The sequence below is a fragment of the Prunus mume genome, linkage group LG6 (genome assembly GCF_029339155.1).
Source record: "Prunus mume cultivar Tortuosa linkage group LG6, ASM2933915v1, whole genome shotgun sequence".
In the NCBI taxonomy this organism is placed as follows: domain Eukaryota; kingdom Viridiplantae; phylum Streptophyta; class Magnoliopsida; order Rosales; family Rosaceae; genus Prunus; species Prunus mume.
Window position 1 is genome coordinate 6,074,333 of NC_142703.1, and position 21,063 is coordinate 6,095,395.

The window sequence follows — 21,063 nt, forward strand, 5'->3', positions numbered from 1 at the left end:
GGTTTTCAGTGGTTAGTTTGGGAATGGGGTTCATGAGGGCAATTTAAGGAAAAAAAAGGGGTTTAATGAGTAATTTAAAATTTTATTAAAATTTAGTGGGGTGTAAAAAATTATGGAGTGTAAAGAGCAATTTATGGGGTTCATATAGAATTTCCCAAGGTGTAAAAGGAATGTAAAAAAGGCTTTACAACCCCAAAAATACACCTCCTCACTGTGGATGGAGGTGGTTGTAATACACTACCGTTCGATAAACCTTGAGCAAACACAACAAACGTCATCCTTCACCGTTGGATCTCACAAACAGAATTAAGATTTGTGTTTCTGAGGATGAATTGCAAATCGAATTTATCCCACACTAAAATCACCACGTTTGTTTCGATGCTGGTAAAAGGAAGAAAGGTTTCGGCGAGGAGAGGCCGTGGCGGCCAACTACGCGTTCGGGCCTCTCGAAGATGACGTAATCATCAAGCACGATTCTCACCGAACCACAACCACAAGAGGCTGACGTAATCATCAAGCACGACTTCACCGAACCACAACCACAAGAGGCGAATCCCCATTGAAGAAGCTCCGAAGAAGTTCACATCCCTGTTCGTCGAGCTCGACAAGAATGAGGACAACTATGGCGACTGAGACAAGCTGGCCAAAGCTTTCCTCCAAGAGCTCAGCACCTTCGAGATTCCGCTCCTCAAGAGCAAAATCGAAAAGGGAATTGACATAAGGAGGAATGTGAGGCGATCAGGAAAATGATAGCTACGCAACCGCCTCGGTCCGAAACGCTCAAAATCATATCCGATTTGGAGAAAGAGATTGCCGCTTTGGACGCCGAGAACACGGTAAGTTTGAGGATGCTGGAGCTCCGAAAGAAGCAGTTTGCTCTGTTGTTGCATGTGGTATGCAGCTCTATTAAATTCCCCAATTTTCGATTATGTTACCTGCGTTAAGCAGAGAACCCTTTTGAAATTAGATTTAATTTCGTTGTATTTGACGTTTTTGCAGGTGGATGAGTTGCAGAACACCACAGAGGAAGAGCAGAAGAGTTTGATTGAGGAGAAAGAGCACAAACACGGATTAGACTATACAATGCATCTCTTGGTTTTGCAGTTGTAAGATTGTGTTTTTCATGAATGGGTTTCTATCTATGCATGCATGATCTCTCTTGATTTACAGAAACAGGAATGTAAGAGTAGTGCTCTATAGTTGCAATATGTCAGCGATATTCTTAATTTTGTTCAACTTGTAGATTTTTTTGCATACTGCTTCACCAAGTTCACAAGATGGTTAGAACTTTGCCAGAACTTCTTTCTGGATCAGTTTCAATGTAGCTAATTGTATAAACCTAATGCTTGTGTACATTGCATTTGAGTGTAATATTACAGTTTGCATCCAGATAAATATTGAGAAGTCGGAAATGCAATACTTTTTTTTTTGGGTAGTGTCAAATAAACAGTTGTATTTGTGTTTGCTTTACAAAGAGAAGGGTATAACTATTGATCACCAGAGAGGGCAGTGGGGAGACTAAACGTTTGCTAAACAAGTCTTCCTCCATGGTAGATCTGGTTTCCCTGTTCCTCTACATTGAGTTGAGAGAGTATGTATATGATGTCAAAGAATCTGTTATAACTCTTTCAATGTGTTAAGAGTGTGTTAGAGTTACTTAATATGTATAACAAATTTAGTAAAAATAAAATAAAAATCATTTCGCAGTAATCTGCCTATGCTGTCAAAGAATTTGAGCATAGTAATTGCTCTCCATTTTAGCTTTTACCATTCAAGTAAGAATTTGAGCATATGAATTATTTTTTTAATGGTCCTTTTTTTTTAATCCTCCTAAATATATGATCACTGAGACTGAGTTACAGAGGAACTTAAAGAGGCCTATAATCAATGTTGTTGGTTGTAGAACTGCTCGAGAGGTATGGATGATTGTTATGCTTTAGTGTACGTGCTCGAGTTAAACATACATACATGTTAGTCTTTAACTCTGATGAACATGACTAGTTTGTCTTAAAAGGTTGTCAAACTATGATGCATAAAACTTATAAGAGTAATAAGCTCTAAATTCTGAAAGGAGTGTAAACTCATGTTTTATGCTTGATGGCTTTGATTAGTCAATCCGTGCGACTACTTACTTTCGTTGTGGAGTTTTATCCCTCTTGAGTGTTTTGGTCATGAAGCCTAGCTAACCTGTTCAACAAGATTATAGTGATTTTGATATCCTAATTTCATCATACCATATCAAAGATTTTTTCCTCATATCAGACATATGTAAGAGGACCACCTTGATTAATCCAAAAGACTAGCTTACTTAAATCAAACATCAAAAGAAATAAATATCATCAAACATGTGAAATTTGAAATATGAAAAAAAGTGAAATCATGCGATTTGGGTTGGAGGCGAAGCATTTTGGGTTTAAAATATACAAATTAAAAAAAAGTATTTGTGTGAAAAACCCTCCTTCCCCAATATCGCTTTTAATATAAAATAAAATAAAAGACCAAATGATATAATGATTGTCCTTAACATATATATATATATACACACACACACCCACCACATAGATATAACTAGCAAAGGTGCCCGCGCGATGCTGCGGATTTTAAAACCGTCTGAAATGCGTACAAAGTTATGAAAATATGTAGCAAGTTTAAGTTGCAAAATAAAGACTAATAGCATGTTTTATATGTCGCTTGTCATGTTAAAATATTGATCATATTTTAATAAAACCAAGCAGCAATCAAAATATCAGCAGTTTTGAGCTGCTCCTTGTTGAAAAGAGTTTGGACATGTCTTTACATATATGCGATAATTTATTTTACTACTTTGGGGATAATATTCAGGGAGGATATGTGAACAAAAAGGGTCTAACAAAAACAGGAAAAATAAATAAAATAACAACCTTGTCTAGCGTGCAAAGAACCGCCTTCTATTCACAGCCTCATCTTGACTATCTCATACACTACTACCATCTTGCAAAAACTGAAAATCTACAAAATGAAAATCATCACAATCTCAGCTAAAAACACCAAATGAACACATTGTACTCCATCGTTAAACCCAAGAAAAAGGCTACATAATGCATAACCGCTATTTCTTAATCTGGGCTCTCCATATAGATATATTTCACAAAATTTAAGCATGAGAAAAGAACTGTAAATCTGTTTTAAACTGAAAAGAAAAGAAAACAAATCATCCCTACATATAAGAATGAGAAAAGAAACAGTGCAACAAAAATATGGCACAATATTTAACCCCATAAGCTCAAACTCAATTTAATTTACCAAGACAGACGTCTTCTTGAAGAATAGAACCAAGCACTTGATTCAAAACACCCCTTACGAAGAATTTAAATATGTTACTACGTTATTTTCATGTATAAACAGATCATTAAGTTAAAAAAACAGTAATTGGAAGAGCAAAAAGCACAGAGTAAAACAAATTTCAGAACAAATATTCCACTGAATAGTAAATTTTTTCATGTCTTTAGTACATGAATTGGTATTCAAAATGTGTCATACTTGGAAATTATAATTCAATCACCACAGCTTTGTTGGTTTTGATATATGCAGGAATCGTGATATAAGAGTTTACCACGAAAAGGAAAATATGAAGACAGTATGAAATGAAAGAAACCCAAAAAAAATGATGAAATATCAAACTTTCATTCAAATCAAGAAACACAAATAAAACATTTTGGACAAAAATTTAACTACTTTGAACATAAAAATTCAGGGAGAATAAGTGAACAAAAAGTTTCGAACAAAAACAGGAAAAAGAAAGGGGAAAAAAAACCATTTTCAACCTTCTCCTACTCACAGCCTCTTCTTGACTCTCTCGTACACAGTTAACATCTGCCAAAACTCAAAATCCATACAAAAAATATATAGGATAAGCATCTTTCAAAATAGAAACATAACAAAGTGGATGAAACAAATTAATTAAGGGATATAATTAACTTCAATCATTAAGTTTTACTAAAGGTTTGGCAAAATCTGGAAATCAGGAGATTGCAGTCGACAAAAGTCTCTCTTCCAAAAGCATAAGCAAATATCATTTAGCCTTCAAAAAGGATAGAAGCAGTTTCATAATATTTGAAAATCAAAAAGAGAATTTAACAATTTGTCGATTGTTACAATGGTTTTCATGGTCACAGGCTGCATGTAGAATTGGGACAAAAAAAACTTTTGAGAAATTAGACAGAACCTTTAAGAATTGGCAAGACAACTTGTCATACTTTATACCAATTACGAAATTTATACTAAAAGTGCAATTACTACTAAGTAATTATAAGGGCAAAAGTAATAGAAATGTTCTTTCAGTACATGGTGTACAACCCTCACAGATGCAAAAACCATAATAAGTCTATAATCTCAAGCTAATGTCAACCTATTTATCCCTACAATTAAGGCTGAAGCAGAAATCATCCTTAATAGATAGCACGTATAGACTCAACAGAAAATAAAATCTCATATGCCAACAACCATATGAGAGTTTAGGTCATGAGATATAAATCAAATTCAATTCTTATTTTAGGTCATGAAAATGAAAGCATGCGTACATTATTTTGGAGCAAAACTGTCTTCAATATTTTTATTTTTTTTATAAGAGAAACGATATATTGAAAAGGTGGATAAGGCATCCACAGCCAAACAAACAAAACACAGAAACAGCCCTAAAAAGGCCAAAAGAAAGAAAAAGAAAAGAAGGGAAATGAGGCAATGTGATGGAGGGACACATCCTCAGTTCACAGCCATCACCAAATCCAACATAATGATAGAAGGGAATAATCCTTAAAAACTGAAGTAACTGAAACCCATAATCTAGCCACAAATAAACAACAACAAAAATCCTTCAAACAATCTAAATCTAAAGCAAAATCATCAACCAGTCCAATCAAAAGCATCAATCAAAGGCTGAGATAATCCTACAATACCTTAGTTCTCGATGCCAATTTCGCACCTAGGGTTGAAAGCAAGTTGGGCTCCCTTGCAAAATTCAACAACAATCTTCAAGACACTTCAATTGTTAAATCAACATTTTCAATCCTAATTGTATATATCCTGGCTTACAAAAGATATTTTCAACATTTTCGTTCCAATTTAAGGCAGAGATGTAATCGACTTATTGAGGGAAAAAAAAAAGGAGGATGAGAGAACGATTGACAAACCTCTTTGCTAGACCAAATGCGGAACCCTACGTTTTTTTGTAGCACCTTCAAAGTCAGTCAACATTCTGTGTTGTTCTACAAAAGATATTACAAACACAGAACGTCATAGAACACCTTTATTGTAAATTTCTTCAACAAAAAAATCCAGAACCAAAATATTTGATGAAATTCTATTAAAGAAAAAAAAAACTGAAATTAAAGAGAGGGAGATAGAACAATGCATACCGTAACTTCTGCATATATATATATATATATATATATATGCTGGCTCTGTCCCACAACAGCAGTAAGGGCAATGGCAAGACTTTGTTCAAGCACAAAGAGTCACCTCCCATTACCAATTCAAAAGCCTGTTCAATCCCATCACAGGGGAGAAATACAATCAAAATTAATAAAAGGGAAAGAAATTGAAATATAGTGGAGGCGATGAAAAGATGCAAACCTTGTTTCTATTTCAAGGTCCACGAATAGATGTAATTGCGCCATTTAAAAACATTGTAAAGGCACAGGAAGACGGCTGTTTAAATGATCCTAGATGCATTTGAAACAAAGAGTATACGATCAAAAGTTACTGGCCTAAACAATCAAAAGTTACCTATGCAAAATCCCAAAACAATCAAAATCCCAAAACAACTATCTCTGCATTGTCGTTGTCATCAAAGATTGGAAAATTCTCTCTCATAACCCTACACCACCAAAAACTCAGAATCAGTGCTAAACTCAAAGAATAAAAACTAAAATTAATAGAGAAAATTGAACCTGATTTGAAGCTTACCAATATGTTGTAATCTAGCTATAAATACCTCAGCTCTTATATAGCATTAGTGATTACCCAAGAACCTGAAATCAAATTAACCAAATAAATGAAGCAAAATTTGTAAAAAAATAAATCAAAAATAAAAATACCCAAAGCGAGACAGCGAGACAGAGAATGAGAGAGACACAAAGATGGAAGATGCATGACACCAACGCTCTACATTATAATCAATTTCTTTTCGAACTTGATTTAATCTCTACTTCATAGTTGTTGCCTACCTTCACTCTCACTCTCTCTCTGTCCCAATAAATTTATAAGTTTTTCAGAAAGTGCCAAGAGGTGAAATTTAAAATAGCAAAACATACAAAATTAAGACTAAGAACTTGTTGACTGTAAAGGAAGGGAACATAAATGTAGCCTTAAAGCTCGTAACTTGCCTATATAGATGTGAAATAGATGCAGATACTTGACTGAGCTCATTTCTCTGCTAGGGTGTTAGGACTCTTTCTTGCCATTTTAGGTTAAGTAAATGGCTCTTAGAATTATAGTTGTTCACTCTCTCCCCAAGTCTTTGATTAATATAGGCCATACAAAATTCAAAGAAACATATAAGTTCACCTGCTTCAAAACAAACAACCGTCGATCAGAAAGAGTTGGTGGTATGATATCACCATATACACGTTTTGCCTCCTCAGCATACAACTCAATAAACCCAGCCCCGTAACTCACCTGTAATATGAGTTTGAAATTTGAATCACATGATGAAAGTAAGATGCAAAGCTACAGCTAATTGCTTAAATCCCTTAAACAGAAGTCCTGAAATAGGATACCTCACCAATGGCTTCTTTTAGAGGTTTCCCTTGCTCCAAGGTAATGAGTTGTCCAAGCTTTTCTTTGTGGGAAATTAGTAGATCATACCTTGAGAGATGGGAAGGAATATAAATATCAAGAACAAATAATTTTTTTACAAAACCAGATATAGAATCACAGGACAGCAATTATACCATTTCCTTAGACATTTGATTACTCTAATTCTTTTTCCTTCGATCTTCCTCTGTAAGAACAAACCAAACTCAATTTCTGATTTACTTCTCATTTTTCGACATGACAAATGAATAAACCAACCTAGAAAACCAAATGAACGTTAAAACCAACCTTTTTTTACGAAACCTAGAAATAGCTAAACCCGTGCGATGAGGATGAAGGGCAGCTGGAACGACAACACTCGAATGCAACAAACAAAAGAAGCAAAGAGATAAAGCCAAGAAGCAGAAATAAAATTTCAGCCTTCTCCAATATTAAATTAAAAAGACTAAATTTAATGAAGGACTTACGGATCAAATCCCCTATACTCAATGTCGCCACCATCATCTTGCACTGCTGGTCGGATGTGAGTCTCCAACAATTCTTTGATCATTGCAACGATTTCTGAATCATCCTGCAACAGAAACCGCCAACATGGTTGTATATTTGAGATTTATGCACAAAAGAATTGATAAAACAAACACTAAAGAATGGTTAAATATATTCTCCAAAGTTCCAAGTTCTAATTTCTGATCTTTCAACTTGACCAGCTTTGTCCATCAGAGCCACATACTTGTATACAGCATGCCTCATCACTGAGGTTTCCACAGAATTTTAAAAAGTGTTATCCATTTTGATGACTCAGCCCATATTTCTCTAATTACACCAAAAAGAATCAAAGGTCTTTGACATTCAGTAAGTGCATATGAAGTTATTGTAGTTAAGCTTAATTAGTGGCTCTGTTTTATGTGGGGTTCAAAATAGAAAAATAAGCATAGGAAGCTGGATATTATTTACTTTGGCTTGCTTATGAAGTATACGATTTAGTATGCAGTCCCAGCCATTTTTGGGGTGAGAAAACAAATGGATCAACCAATCATTCTTTAAAAAACAGGTGATATCCAGTGTATGTTGATTCTTTTGTCTCTCTTTTCCTTATCTATCAGTTTCTTGATTACTTCAACCACATAATTACATAGCCTCAAAATACAACCAACCAACCAACTTTAAGCAAAAACTTAAATTTCAGGATTCTAACACTGTAACTACAAATGAATTCTAACATTGCACATCACGAAGCATGAAACTTAAATTGAATCCATACAACCAAAAACTAATATGAAATGCACAGTGAAATCCAAGTACAAAGGAAAACATGATTAGACATTCATGAAACCCAGAACTGAAATCAAAGCGTTACCTAAGAAAAAAAAAAGGAAGTGCAGGGTTTCTTGCAAGTCATATTCATCATGTTCATGCTTTAAAAAATCATAAACTAAAGTGAAACAATATGCAGATGCCATAAAAATAAATGCAATTTAGGTAAGAGAAAACTGAGATGGAAAGAAAAGGAAATTTGTTAATTTATTTTGCTTTGCTAACAATATCCAGAAGACATACAACTAAATTAATAAAATTTCAGATGGCAGTTCAACTATTTTGAGCTTAAATATTCAAGGAGAATAAGCATGTAAAATAATAATGAAAAAAAAAACTCGAGGAGCATGCCACTGATTTGTGACATGAAAATAAGAAAGAATCAACATCTTCATAAAGACAGTTAGAAATCCAAAATGGTTGAAACTGCAAAACAAAGATATAGTTCTTTTTCTTCAAAAATCCCAACTTCAGTGGTATTTAAAAAAGAATTTATTCCACCCTTAATCTTCGTATCAGAACAATCAATTGACAGGCATGATTAGAAAAAGGAAATGCCAAGCCAACAAAAATTGTAGACACAGCCGTATGAATAAACACATGGCTGGCACATCAGCACTTTGAAAAAGGCTGTTGCATCTTAACTTTTCCCACTCGAATATTCAATCGGTATTTGAAAAGGCAAGTCCCCAATTTTTAGATGATCATTAAATAGATTGAAAAGAATACTTCTAGCCATCAAAATTCTGCATCCTTAACTGAATAATTGACTATAACTTGTCATCCTCACTTATATTACAATATACCAGAAGCAATGGCAGTAATAATTGAACCAACTGTAGTCAATGTTTTGCCTAAGAACAAATCATTAGCAACACATTCAATGAGTGGAGTATGAGACCCTCAGTGTAGCCAGAACTGGCTGCAAAGAGATTGTGAAATCAAAGCAACAGATGCAAAAGCCCCTTTTCTAAAGGTGGCTAATAATCAAAAGGTATTAAAAACTTAAGGTTTGAACATTTCATATCAACTATGGTATTTCATCAAGAAACATATATAAAAGAATTGCCAAAAAAACCATCACTATATCAATCAACAAAACGATTCAAAAGGAAGATCAAAAGAGAAACCAAAGAATTTCAATACTGTGCTAAACTCAAAAAATTCCAATTCTCAGCATATGTCTGTTAATTGATAAAATCAAGACCAAAAAATAGGCTAAAAAGGTGAGGAGATACATACCCGATGACAAAGGACGCAAGAACTCGTAGAAAGGTGCCTGAGATGAAGGTTGCAGAAACAATGGAAAATATCACAACGAATAGACACAATTTCATAAACCGAAAGGGCCGCTGGATTCGCATCTCGACTCCCCAAACGAAAATCAACAGCCGCCAAAGCATCTCCAAGAGGGAACGAAAATCTTCCATCGCTGCCCCCAACCACTAGTTCGAAATCAACGATGAACTCTCTTCTCTCGTGACGATCGTTCACGGGAACAGAATCTTGAAGGAGAAGGGGCAAAAGGAATAGCAGAAAAGGTATAGTGGAGGGCGTTTTGAAAATTTACTGTCTTGAAGAGAAAATAGAACGTATTTCAACAATTAAATGAGGGGTATTTCCGTCATTTCACTGTGCTTAGGAACAGTGTTTAGTTGGATTGCGCTTTAGTATATATATAATTTGCATATTTGGTTTTTTTCTTCTTAAGACTTATTCTCAACCAATGGATTTAAATGAGATGATCCAAAGCAGAATCTGGCAGAGGCAGTAAAAGATCCCGAGGAAAATAGGAAGAAAATATTTCAATATCACTTAGATATAGGATCATTCACGTGTTAAAAGGAAATTCCCAAAAAAATATACACATGGGAAGAAATAAACGAAGAATGGAGGAGGACATGAACTGTACGCAATTTTAAAGTCAAAATATTGAAAACAAAGTGTAAAAACTCCAAGTTTATTTGACCCAAAAGGGGATTGACGAATGTTAATCAAACCCAGTTGGGCAAAGCTTATAATTTGCGTCTTGTTCTGAAGGCTCTTTTTAACTCCTTTACCAGAAGACCCCAAAGGAAGGTTGTTGTGCATTTGTAAAGAGAAAAACAAGTCTTTTAAAAAATTAGAAAATGAAAAACATAGAAATGAAAAAAAGAGTGTTGTTAAATGAACCCTAAAATTAATTGAGTAAAGTGTACTTATTAAAATTACATTTGTTTTACAATTCAATATATCCTCTTTGGTCATTTTATATTAGGGTAAATTAGTAATTCAATGAATAGTTTGAAACCACCCAAAATAAAAATAAATTTTTTTGGTCTTAATCATATCCAAAATAAAGATCATGGATTTAGAAGCTTGGTAAGTTTAAATAGTGTGGAGGTAGGAATAACAATGAGGTGAATCAAGGGAGTCATCCTTATCCCTGTTAAGTTTTTTCCCATTCCTGCCTTCATGCTAGTAATATTCGAATTGGCGATTTCCCATTACGTCCCATTACAAAAATACTAATAGAAAATAATATTAAATGAGGAAAAAAGTTATAAACTGTTGGTGGGAGTCATCCTACACAGCTAGAAGTCACTTAACATTGTATTCATATGAAATATTTCTATTATCATCAGAAAAGAGAGGCTGCAAATTTCTATTATCATCCCAACTCTCCAAGCATTGAACCAACCAATGAAAACAGGATATGAGAAAGGAATTAAAGTTGTATGCTAGTGCTAGACTTTAATCTTAACAAAGTCTTCTCTGATGTATACTTCCCCTACTCCTTGAGTTTAACATATTATTTATTTAAGGACGGTGAGTTGTGATTAAGGAAATTTAAAATTATTTAAATCAATATGCTAAACGACACTAACACAAAATTAATCAAACTTATCAAGTCATCAGCCTTTCAAATAAAAAAAGAATGTCATGGCACCATTTTCTCCAACTCCAACTACTTCCTCTGTCTTCTTCTCTAATTATCATCTTCTTTTGCATTAGTTAATGACAAGGGCATCTTTTCCTCGCAACTCACCATGATGAAACATTGCTGAAGTCTTTGTCGTTGCCTCCCTGAAACCTCTCTCTGTGTTGATTTTTCTTTTCCATATTTCAATTGGTGCCATTGAACTACCATCTTTCTAATCATTCTAGTTCCGCGATCCGGTGCTGAGAAAAGATTCCTTGGAACCACTTTCCAATGGCATTGAGCAGCCAAAGGGCCTTCACTTCAGCTACTTCAGTTTGTCCATGGAAATACCAAGTGTTTTTGAGTTTCAGGGGTGAAGACACTCGCAGGGGTTTTACAGACTATTTATACAAACAGTTGGACTGGCGAGGAATTAGAACTTTCAGGGATGATCCAGATCTTCAAAGAGGGACAGATATCAATCCGGAGCTCCTCACCGCGATTGAACAATCAAGGTTTGCAATCATAGTTCTTTCAACAAACTATGCTTCTTCAAGTTGGTGTTTGCGTGAACTAACCCATATTGTTCAGTCCATGAAAGAGAAGGAGAGAATTTTCCCAATCTTTTATGATGTGGATCCCTCTGATGTACGGCATCAACGGGGGAGTTTTGGGACAGCCCTCGTTGACCATGAAAGGAATTGTGGGGAAGACAGAGAAGAGGTGCTTGAGTGGAGAAATGCTTTAAAAAAAGTTGCTAATCTCGCTGGGTGGAATTCAAAGGATTATAGGTAAGCATGAAGCAACAACTGACACATAGCTAATAAGCCTTGACTAAAAAATATCGCGTTTCAGAATTTGCCATGCACTTTATTTATGACATATTCAACAACTGACACATTGATTTGATGATTTTTTCTTCTTCTGTTTCTAGGTATGATACAGAGCTTATCAAAAAAATTGTTGATGCAGTGTGGGATAACTCGCATCCTTCATTTTCATTGTTAGATTCCTCGGAGATATTGGTCGGACTTGATATTAAACTTAAGGAAATAGATCTGCATTTAGATACAAACGCAAATGATGTGCGCTTTGTTGGGATATGGGGGATGGGCGGAATGGGTAAGACAACCCTTGCTAGATTAGTTTATGAGACAATTTCTCATAATTTTGAAGGTAGCAGCTTTCTTGCAAATGTCAGAGAGGTTTATGCAACACATGGTCCAGTTCCTTTACAGAAACAGCTTCTTTCCAATATCTTGAGGGAAAAAAATATACAAGTTTATGATGCTTATAGTGGATTTACTATGATAAAGAGGTGTCTATGTAATAAAAAGGTTCTTCTCGTTCTTGATGATGTAGATCAATCAGACCAACTGGAAATGTTGATCAGAGAAAAAGACTGCTTTGGTTTGGGAAGTAGAATCATCATTACAACTAGAGATGAACGCTTGTTAGTCAAACATGGGATTGAGAAGGTATATGAGATCATGCCATTAACTGAGGATGAAGCTCTTTATCTCTTTAGCAGGAAGGCCTTTAAAAAAGATAACCTTGAAGAAGATTATCTAGAACTGTCTAAAAATTTCATAAACTATGCAGGAGGTCTTCCATTAGCTCTTGAAACTTTGGGGTCTTTTTTGTACAAAAGAAGTCGAGATGAATGGAAGAGTGCACTAGGTAAACTGAAGCAAGCTCCTGACACAAAAGTTTTTGAAATTTTGAAAATAAGCTATGATGGACTAGAGGAAATGCAGAAGAAAATTTTTCTTGATGTTGCATGTTTCCATAAGTTTGGTGGCAAGGAAGAAGTGATTGAAATACTAGACAGTTGTGGTTTTGTTGGCACTCGTATTGCGATACATGTTCTTATTGAGAAATCTCTCTTGTCTATTTCAAACACGAGTCTGTCCATTCATGATTTGATACAAGAAATGGCATGGGAGATTGTTCGTCAACAGTCTGTTGACGAGCCAGGTGGTCGCAGTCGCTTGTGGCTTCACAGTGATATCATTCATGTACTCACGAACAATACGGTAAGAAGTTGCACAAAAAATAAAATACCAAAGCCTTGGATAACATACTATAATTCCATTAATAACGATAAGAGAGACTTGATTATGACACTAACTTTTCTTTTATTCCTATTTACAAGGGAACGGAAGCCATTGAAGGCATAGTCCTATGCTTGCGTGAATTTGAAGCGGCACACTGGAATCCTGAAGCATTCGATAAGATGTGTAAACTAAAGTTGCTCAAGATTAATAATTTGAGCCTTTCTTTGGGCCCAAAGTATCTTCCCAATTCCTTAAGGTTTCTGGAGTGGAGTTGGTATCCCTCCATATGTCTGCCACCAAGTTTTCAACCTAATGAACTTGCTCAACTTAGTCTGCAGCATAGCAAAATTGATCACCTTTGGCATGGAATAAAGGTAGACCTTTGTAGAGCTAGTTCTTTTCAATTTCAATAAATTTTGTAAGGTTCTTGGAAGTTATTATTATTATTTTTTTGTCTGAGTTCTTGGAAGTTAATTAATCTACCATTTTCATGTTTTGTACAGTACATGGTGAAGTTGAAATCTATTGATCTTAGTTACTCCGAGAACTTGACAAGGACCCCAGATTTCACAGGTACTCAGAATCTTGAGAGGCTGGTTTTTGAAGGTTGTACTAATATTGTCAAGATTCATCCATCCATTGCCTCTCTCAAAAGACTAAGAGTTTTGAATTTTAAATACTGTAAAAGCATTAAGAGTCTCCCAGGTGAAGTTAAACTGGAATCTCTTGAAACATTCGAGATTTCTGGGTGCTCGAAAGTGAAAAAGATTCCAGAATTTGTGGGAGAAATGAAGAATTTTTCAAAGCTTTCTTTAAGCTTCACTGCTGTTGAGCAAATGCCTTCGTCAATGATACCTTTGATCCCGAGTTTGAAGGAGATTAATATGGGTGGAATTTCTATGAGAGATGCGTCATCCGCCCTGGTTCCGGTGAAAAATATCGAACTGCCTAGATCATGGCATTCTTTCTTCAGTTTTGGCTTATTTCCAAGAAAGAATCCTGACCCTGTGAGTCTGGTGTTAGCTTCCTTAAAAGATTTACGCTTTTTGAAGTGTCTAAATCTGAGGGACTGCAATCTTTATGAAGGAGCAATACCTGAAGATATTGGTTTATTGTCCTCTTTAGAAAATTTAAATCTTGGTGGAAACCATTTTGTTAGCCTTCCTGCAAGCATCAGTGGGCTTTCTAAGCTTAGGACGTTCACATTGAACAATTGCAAATGGCTTCAAAAATTGCCAAGCTTTCCATCAAACAGAGGACTTGGCAATTATTGTGAAGATATTGTTTCGTTTCGAGAAAAAAATATGTTTTGTGTAGGCACGGATAATTGTACTTCCTTGAAGGTATTCCCAGATCCACCACGGATGTACTGCGTAACTCATAGTTGGATTAATTCTGTCAATTGCTTCAGTTTGGTTGACCATCAAGGTTCCAGTTTCATAATATATTTAACGGTGAAGAAATTCCTTCAGGTACTTCTCCTTCTCCCTCTCTCCCTCTCTCCCTCCTTCCCTCTTTAGTTGTGTAGTACTATTTATATCCTTCCTTTGGTGCAGGAAAGTCCTCGTTCTTTGATCTTCTTCAGTGTTCTAATTCCTGGAAGTGAAATTCCTGAGTGGTTCAGTAATCAAAGTGTGGGAGACCCACTAGTTGAGACTCTACCTTCGGATTCTAATAGCAAGTGGGTGGGGTTTGCTATTTGTGCTCTAGTTGGACCTGCTCAAGAAATTTCAGCTACTGCTACGAAACTTAATTATCTCAAATTTCATTGCGTTTATGATTTAATTAACATCTATGCGGGTCCGAGTTTTGGTATTGAGATAACGGAGGTAGCGTCCGATCACCTTTGGTTGATCCTCCTGTCTAGGAAACATTTCTTTAGGGAACAAAAAGGGAGACCTGGGACCTATTGGAGAGAGAAATGCTGGGACAATAAGATTCGGTTTCAGTTCAACGTCGAAGCATCTGGTCGTGGAGAGAAGGCATGGTTGAAGGTGAAGAAGTTTGGAGTCTGCGCACTGTACGAACATGACATGGAAGAGCTCAACCGAACAATGAAACAATATTCCAACAGAAAGAATTCTTTTTATGAGGACGTTACAGATTGTGATTTTGACAAATCAGACAAGGTACAAGGTGCCATCACTAAGCGAACACGTGAACAGTACTGTACTGAGACAGGACCAAGCAGTATTGGTACCCTTGGCAAAGAACTCTGCAAAAGAATGAAAGACTAACTGTCCAGTGCCTCAAAGGAAGACTTGAAAGGTTGGTATTGCTAACGCTTCCCATATTATCACATAATTATTATTTGTTTTTTTTGTTTTTGTTTTTTTGTATGCGGACATTTTAGCATATATATGATTCACTCTCTTTTCCTCTACATATATTTCTAATTCATTCATATCATTGGTTCACTTTCCCATTATCTTATACAATAATAGAACAATTCAAGAACCTGTCATAGATTTGGTATATTTTCCACAAATTCATTCTTTCGCTTCAGTTTTTATCCTATCAGGTTGGACGATAATATTTCTCCAATTACGTTATATTTAATTTCAATTGAAATGCATATATGCAGGATGGGTTGTACTAGTGTGTGTAGTCTTGTAAATCTTGTTTTGTTGTGGTTTGTATCATATTTGGAAAATGGACCAAAGTTGGTTTATTATTCAAATAAAGTTACATAAAACCCAAGCCCGGTTTCATTTTTTACAAACCAACAAAAAGGGCTTTTTGGGATATGGGCCATTAACTGGTAAAATCCACTCGAAGACCCATATCTCGAAAAACCTCAGCCTTAACCCACACTCAAGTTAGAAAAATGGGTAACCGTTACTAGTTAACCCATGTGGCTTTCTGAAGGTGGGTTTTCGCCAGATAAGAGTGACGTGACCGCCATCTCTCTCAAAGCAAGGAAGCAGGTGAATGATTGACACCAAAACCAAGAGGAGCCATCTTTTGACTAGTTTTCCAGCAGTGAAAGGACGACAAATCAAAGGGACATCACTTGAAACTAGTATTTTCATCTAAGATACCTTTTCTCCTGCATATGGATCGACTTACGAGGACAATAAACTTTGGATAACAATCAAGTATTCTCCTCTAGCCTTCACCGTCATCGTTGGAAAATTTTGCCTATAAATATAAAGGCTCAACAGCAGCACTCAAGTACTCTCTCTCCAAAAAAATCAAACGCAATGTCTTGTAAACACTTGAACAAATTTCAGGCTTTTCAAACAGCCAACTTGCTACCCTGATAACTAGTTGACTTGACAACTCTTCTGCTTATCTTCCACTGCTTTGCCATATTCTTGGTATGATCTTTGTTAAGAAATTAGTCTAGTTTTCTTCTAAACAGCTAAAACTTGTAACATATTAGATAGAGAAATCTCCAATCTCTTCATTACTGTAATTTGTTCTTTAAAGAAGCTAAATGGAGAAATCTTTAGTTTTGATCTTAACTCGTTATCATGCCAGGTTTGGATAGAAAATCTCCAGATTTTGAAACTTTGCTTTCTCTGCTATTTACCGTTCTTGCACCTTACTTTTCAGTCATTTACCTTCTTGCACTTTATATTCAAATCTGTACTTTTCAAAGCAATATAACAGTTCATTACTGGACAGACCCAACATAAGAGTTTTTAGGTCCGAATAGGGCTTTCTTAGCCAAAAACAAAGGCTTATTCAGGCCGGAGTCAAACCATTGGGCCGAATTAACTAAGTCCTAACCTAATCCAAGGTTATCTTAGGCCTGAATTAGGTTTCTGAACTCAATCAAGGGAACATTGACCACAACATTGGATTTTTTATTGGCTAGGTACTGTTCGTACTTTCCAAGCCATAGACGCATGATTGAAAGAATATTGAAGTCCTCTTAATTGAGGCATAGAAAAGAACTCATTTGAGCCCAGTACCCCCTAGAGCACAATGGCTTGATTAGAGGTCTAGAACAAGCGCAAACCCATCAAACAAGGCATTCTACATCACATATTCCAAGTGTATTAGGTTGGTCTCATCCCCAATAGTGGCACGCCTACGCAAACTACGAATTGGAACAAAAGAAGCAAGTTGCCAGGGCCTAGGGCTCACTAGCCATTTTCAATCTGATTCAACTCTCAATTTTGTCCAAAAATTTAACAAGTCTTCTCATGAACCAGAGATCCAATCGGGGCATTGGTGTTTACCCGACATTCTCCCTCTTCCAACTCCATCCTTGAAAAAGGAACGACATTAACTGGGAGCGGACATCTATTTATGCTTAAATTGTTTCTTTCTTAAGCTAACTTCCACATGTGCTGTATAAATTCATTAGGTTAATTAGTGAAGCACTATTTGAGAGATTTACATTAACTAGGGCATGGACAAGTCAGTCAACTCCAAAACGACGTGTGCTGTAACTCTAAAAAGATTTTAATTTTAATTTTTAGTCATTTGTTAGAGCACTTCGACCCATTTGCAATGACAAAGGGTTAGGGATGTTACTATTCACATAAATAGTAACAGCCTTTGCAAAAGCAAGGTGTGTTTCCACCCATTGCCATGGCAAATGACAATTACTATTCACCTTTGTTCACCCATTTTGTGTTTATTCATGTGATGGAAGGGTAAAGTTCCATATTGCCTTGAAAACCATTGAGTGGTCAACAAGTCAACTTTCTTTAGTGTGCGAGCATACCACTGCTAGTAATAACAATTCTAGCAGACTTATTTAAATAGATAACTTGCGCCCCAAGTTACTGATTTCTAAACAAGCGATTGTGATTTTGGGTGAGGAATATCTCCCAAGTAAGTTCTTTTCCTACCTCAGACTGGTGAGGACTTCATAATTTATCTCAGTACAAAGTTGGTAGTTACGGCGAATTAATGATAATAAAGTGGATTGTTTTAGTGAGCGCCTTTTACAAAACCATAGAGAAACATATCAACACTTAGAAAGACAAAAGACATCTGGAATTCCATTTCTACGGATAAAAGTTTCGATCCGGGACTGGGTACGTCTGGCTGGACTAAACTTTCAACAACTTTGATTGCTAAGCTTTGCAAATCGATACCAAAGTTTGAGTTTGGCAGATCTTTAATCTATTTCAGGCCACTGGAAGGTGTTTGAATGGGCGAAGCTGCGGCTTCTTCAATGCAAGGCGAAGTGGCTGGACTCGAGGACTTCTTGAGCTGAAACTGCATTGTGGTACCTGCTCTGCTTGATCAAGGCTCTCCACAAATTTGTTGAGGTTTTCATATTTGTGAAAGCTCAAACTTTGCTTGTTTTGGCTTTTGCTTAACCAGATTCGTAACGAGGGAAGCCTTGTTTTGAATGACTTTTTTTTTCTAAGTCTAAACTTGGAAATTCTAAGAGAATGGGAGAGAGAGTTTTTTGATTACTCCAGTTTGTTTGAAGGTTCTTGGTGATCAAGTGATCATTTTGGCCTTTGGCTGGTTTTGGCTGTTTAATATATTGTTTTGTTGAGTGTCTTGATGATGTCTTGATTTTGTTCACCTTCTCTTCTATTTATAGGAAATGTTTTCTGGAGTAGGGTAAATCTATTAATAATGGGCGGCAAAATTCTCAGAAAGATCTCTCAATTTTAAATACAAAGAAAAATGGATTTTATCAATTATGGTATATAGGCTTTCAACAGTCAGCTCCTATGGCAATCATTTCCTTGTATTTTGAAAGAGAACCTAACCCCTTTCTAATCCCAACGCCCCTTGTGAGAGCTGAAAACCGTGATGGTCAGTTTGATTTTATAACTTGAACAACTCCCTGTCCTCCTGCTTATCTCTGTTTGAGAGCATAGTCTGCTTATCTTTTGAAAATAGTGCCTTTCTTAGGAGCAGAAAAAAAAATATATATATATAAAGGGATTTTTGATCTTCTGGTGGTAGAGATTCAGAGAAGTCTCCTCCTGGCTGCCTGCTTTTGTTAACCCTAGTTGAAAATTTTGACTTTTCTAAGTCATAAACAATCACGTGGGTCTGTTCCTGTTTTGGGCTTCTTCTTTTTAATCATGGCAAGTCCAAATTTGAGTTTGACCATGGGCTGATTTCTTTCTTAGCCAGATCCTAGGCTGGGCCTCCTTTGGATTTGGGCTTTTGTTCACGATTCGGATCCGAACTGTCTAGGTCTAATTTCATCTCATCCTTCTGGGCCTCTAGCATTGGGCTGAGTGTGCCAAATTAGGCCCAAACAACCTTAACTTATTTTTATTTTTATACTTAAACAATTAATTTGGATAAGATTTTCAGTTGTCACGTGTCAATTTTTATTACAAAATTCTCATCTCATATTTCGGATAAAATTTTCTAATAAGATTTTTGGTTGCCATGTGTCAATTTTTATTATAAAATTCTCATCCCATATTTCAAATAAGATTTTCGGTTGCTATATGTCCATATTTATTATAAAATTCACATCTCACTCATCATACAATTGAATTACCTACTCACTCATCATACAATTGAAATATTCTCAGTTCTCATGGTCTGACACAATCGAGTACAAGGGCGACTCAATCATTGGCAGAGGCGGTTCCACCAGATCACGACATGTGGGAGTATTTTCCTTCGGAGGACGTAATAGTGCCATTACTTCTGACATGGAACGCATCATGGGAACCGACGACCGGTAGTGTTCTCTTGAAGAGCCATGTGTAATGGTTTTCTTCTTTTTTGTTTTGCCTTGAATAATCTATTAAAGAATGAAATTGAAAATGCTAGAAAATATAAATAAAAAAATACATTAAATTGAATAAAATGGCAACTAGAAATTTTTACCTCGTCGCCAAGATTTTGACCGTTTCGAACGTTTGTCCACTACCCTTCGGCTTCGATGGAAGATGCCATATGTATTTTTACACAATTGAAATTTTGTAGTAGAAACTTTGGTGTGGAAAGTGAATAATATTGAAAGGAGAAGAATTTGTATGAAGATTTGGTGTGAAAATTGAATAATATTGGTAGATATTTATAGAAAAAAAAAATTCAGAATTTTGGGGTACTTTTTTTCCCATTTTTTTCAAATTTTTTGAACAAAATCAAAGACAGCCATTGGATTGGAAGACAAAAAACAATCAGACAACTCTGCACAAGCCATTGAAGGAAATCAAAGCTGACGCTAGCCTAGCGTCAATGAGCGAAGTTTAAAAAAATTCCCGTTCGCGCATGCACCATATGCGCCAAAGGTAAAAAATTGAAATCCAGCGTTGACGTTAGATTGGCGTCAAGAGCCCCCAGGCACGAGCTCGAGCTCATTTTTCCTTTGGGCTTGCCCAGTTTGTTGGGACCCACCTCCTGCCCGGGCCACACCTACGCGTTGCGAGCTCGAAATGGGGCTTGGGCTCCCTCTTGCCTAGACGAAAACCCTTACTGTGGAAGTGCCCTTATAACCCTTTCAATGCGTTAGTGTGTTGAAATCTAGCTTTATCTACAATAATGATTATAAAAAAAAAAAAAAAGATATTTAGTTGTATATCCAGTTTTAGTACTAATGATATAAATAAACCCTACACCATTTAATTCCTATAAATAAACTAAAAAAAAATCCCAAAAAATAATAGTTGGCCCTATTGAATTTAATTTTTATTGTTAAATTACTTTGATGACCTATTGAGTGTTTTGAGTTTTTTTTTATAAGGTTTTTGGATTGGACTTATTTTAAGAAATCGATGGTAGTTTTGTAATTCGTAGGAAGTTCAAAGCCTATTTGTTATGTTGTAAATGGGCTTTGAGTGTATTTCTAAAGTCCATTTAATATATATATATTTATAAATAATTTGGGTCCCTATATTGGGTATAATAGTGAATCTCCCTTAAACAATGCCAAAAACAAAAAAACAAAAAAACAAAAAAACAAAAAACCTATCTATACTTAGAGTCTAATTGTTAAGATTTCCTTCTTTTTCAGTCTAGCTATTCTCATGTTTTTGAAGAGATGAAAAATTACGTCATATGCGTTGGAGATGAATAACTTTCCTTCAAGCAATCGTCACAAATAAT

General features: G+C 35.7%; 1 protein-coding gene, 1 long non-coding RNA gene and 1 pseudogene across 3 annotated transcripts; 2 read left to right on the forward strand and 1 right to left on the reverse strand.

Moving 5' to 3' along the window:
• The first annotated feature begins 328 nt into the window (after positions 1–328).
• Positions 329–1,412, forward strand: LOC148915949 (THO complex subunit 7A-like; annotated as a pseudogene).
• Positions 1,413–2,736: 1,324 nt separating this feature from the next.
• LOC148915950 (uncharacterized) lies at positions 2,737–9,540 on the reverse strand. Its single transcript, XR_016127642.1, has 12 exons — positions 9,349–9,540; positions 7,081–7,363; positions 6,930–6,979; positions 6,756–6,843; positions 6,544–6,654; positions 5,944–6,008; positions 5,611–5,854; positions 5,394–5,518; positions 5,169–5,243; positions 4,935–4,986; positions 3,794–3,852; positions 2,737–2,988 (listed from the first exon to the last, which is right to left on the reverse strand). It is a non-coding gene; the product is annotated as an uncharacterized LOC148915950 (long non-coding RNA).
• Positions 9,541–11,024: 1,484 nt separating this feature from the next.
• LOC148915951 (disease resistance protein Roq1-like) lies at positions 11,025–15,448 on the forward strand. 2 transcript variants are annotated; one of them, XM_089055573.1, is made up of 6 exons: positions 11,384–11,523; positions 11,600–11,799; positions 11,943–13,044; positions 13,164–13,439; positions 13,569–14,537; positions 14,622–15,448. In XM_089055573.1, exons 2-6 carry the CDS (start codon positions 11,603–11,605, stop codon positions 15,300–15,302), a joined length of 3,225 nt encoding a protein of 1,074 aa, XP_088911699.1. In that variant the 5' UTR covers positions 11,384–11,523; positions 11,600–11,602; the 3' UTR covers positions 15,303–15,448. The 2 variants fall into 2 exon arrangements, with proteins under 2 accessions (XP_088911698.1, XP_088911699.1); XM_089055572.1 differs by having other exon boundaries at positions 11,025–11,799.
• The last annotated feature ends 5,615 nt before the right edge of the window (positions 15,449–21,063 follow it).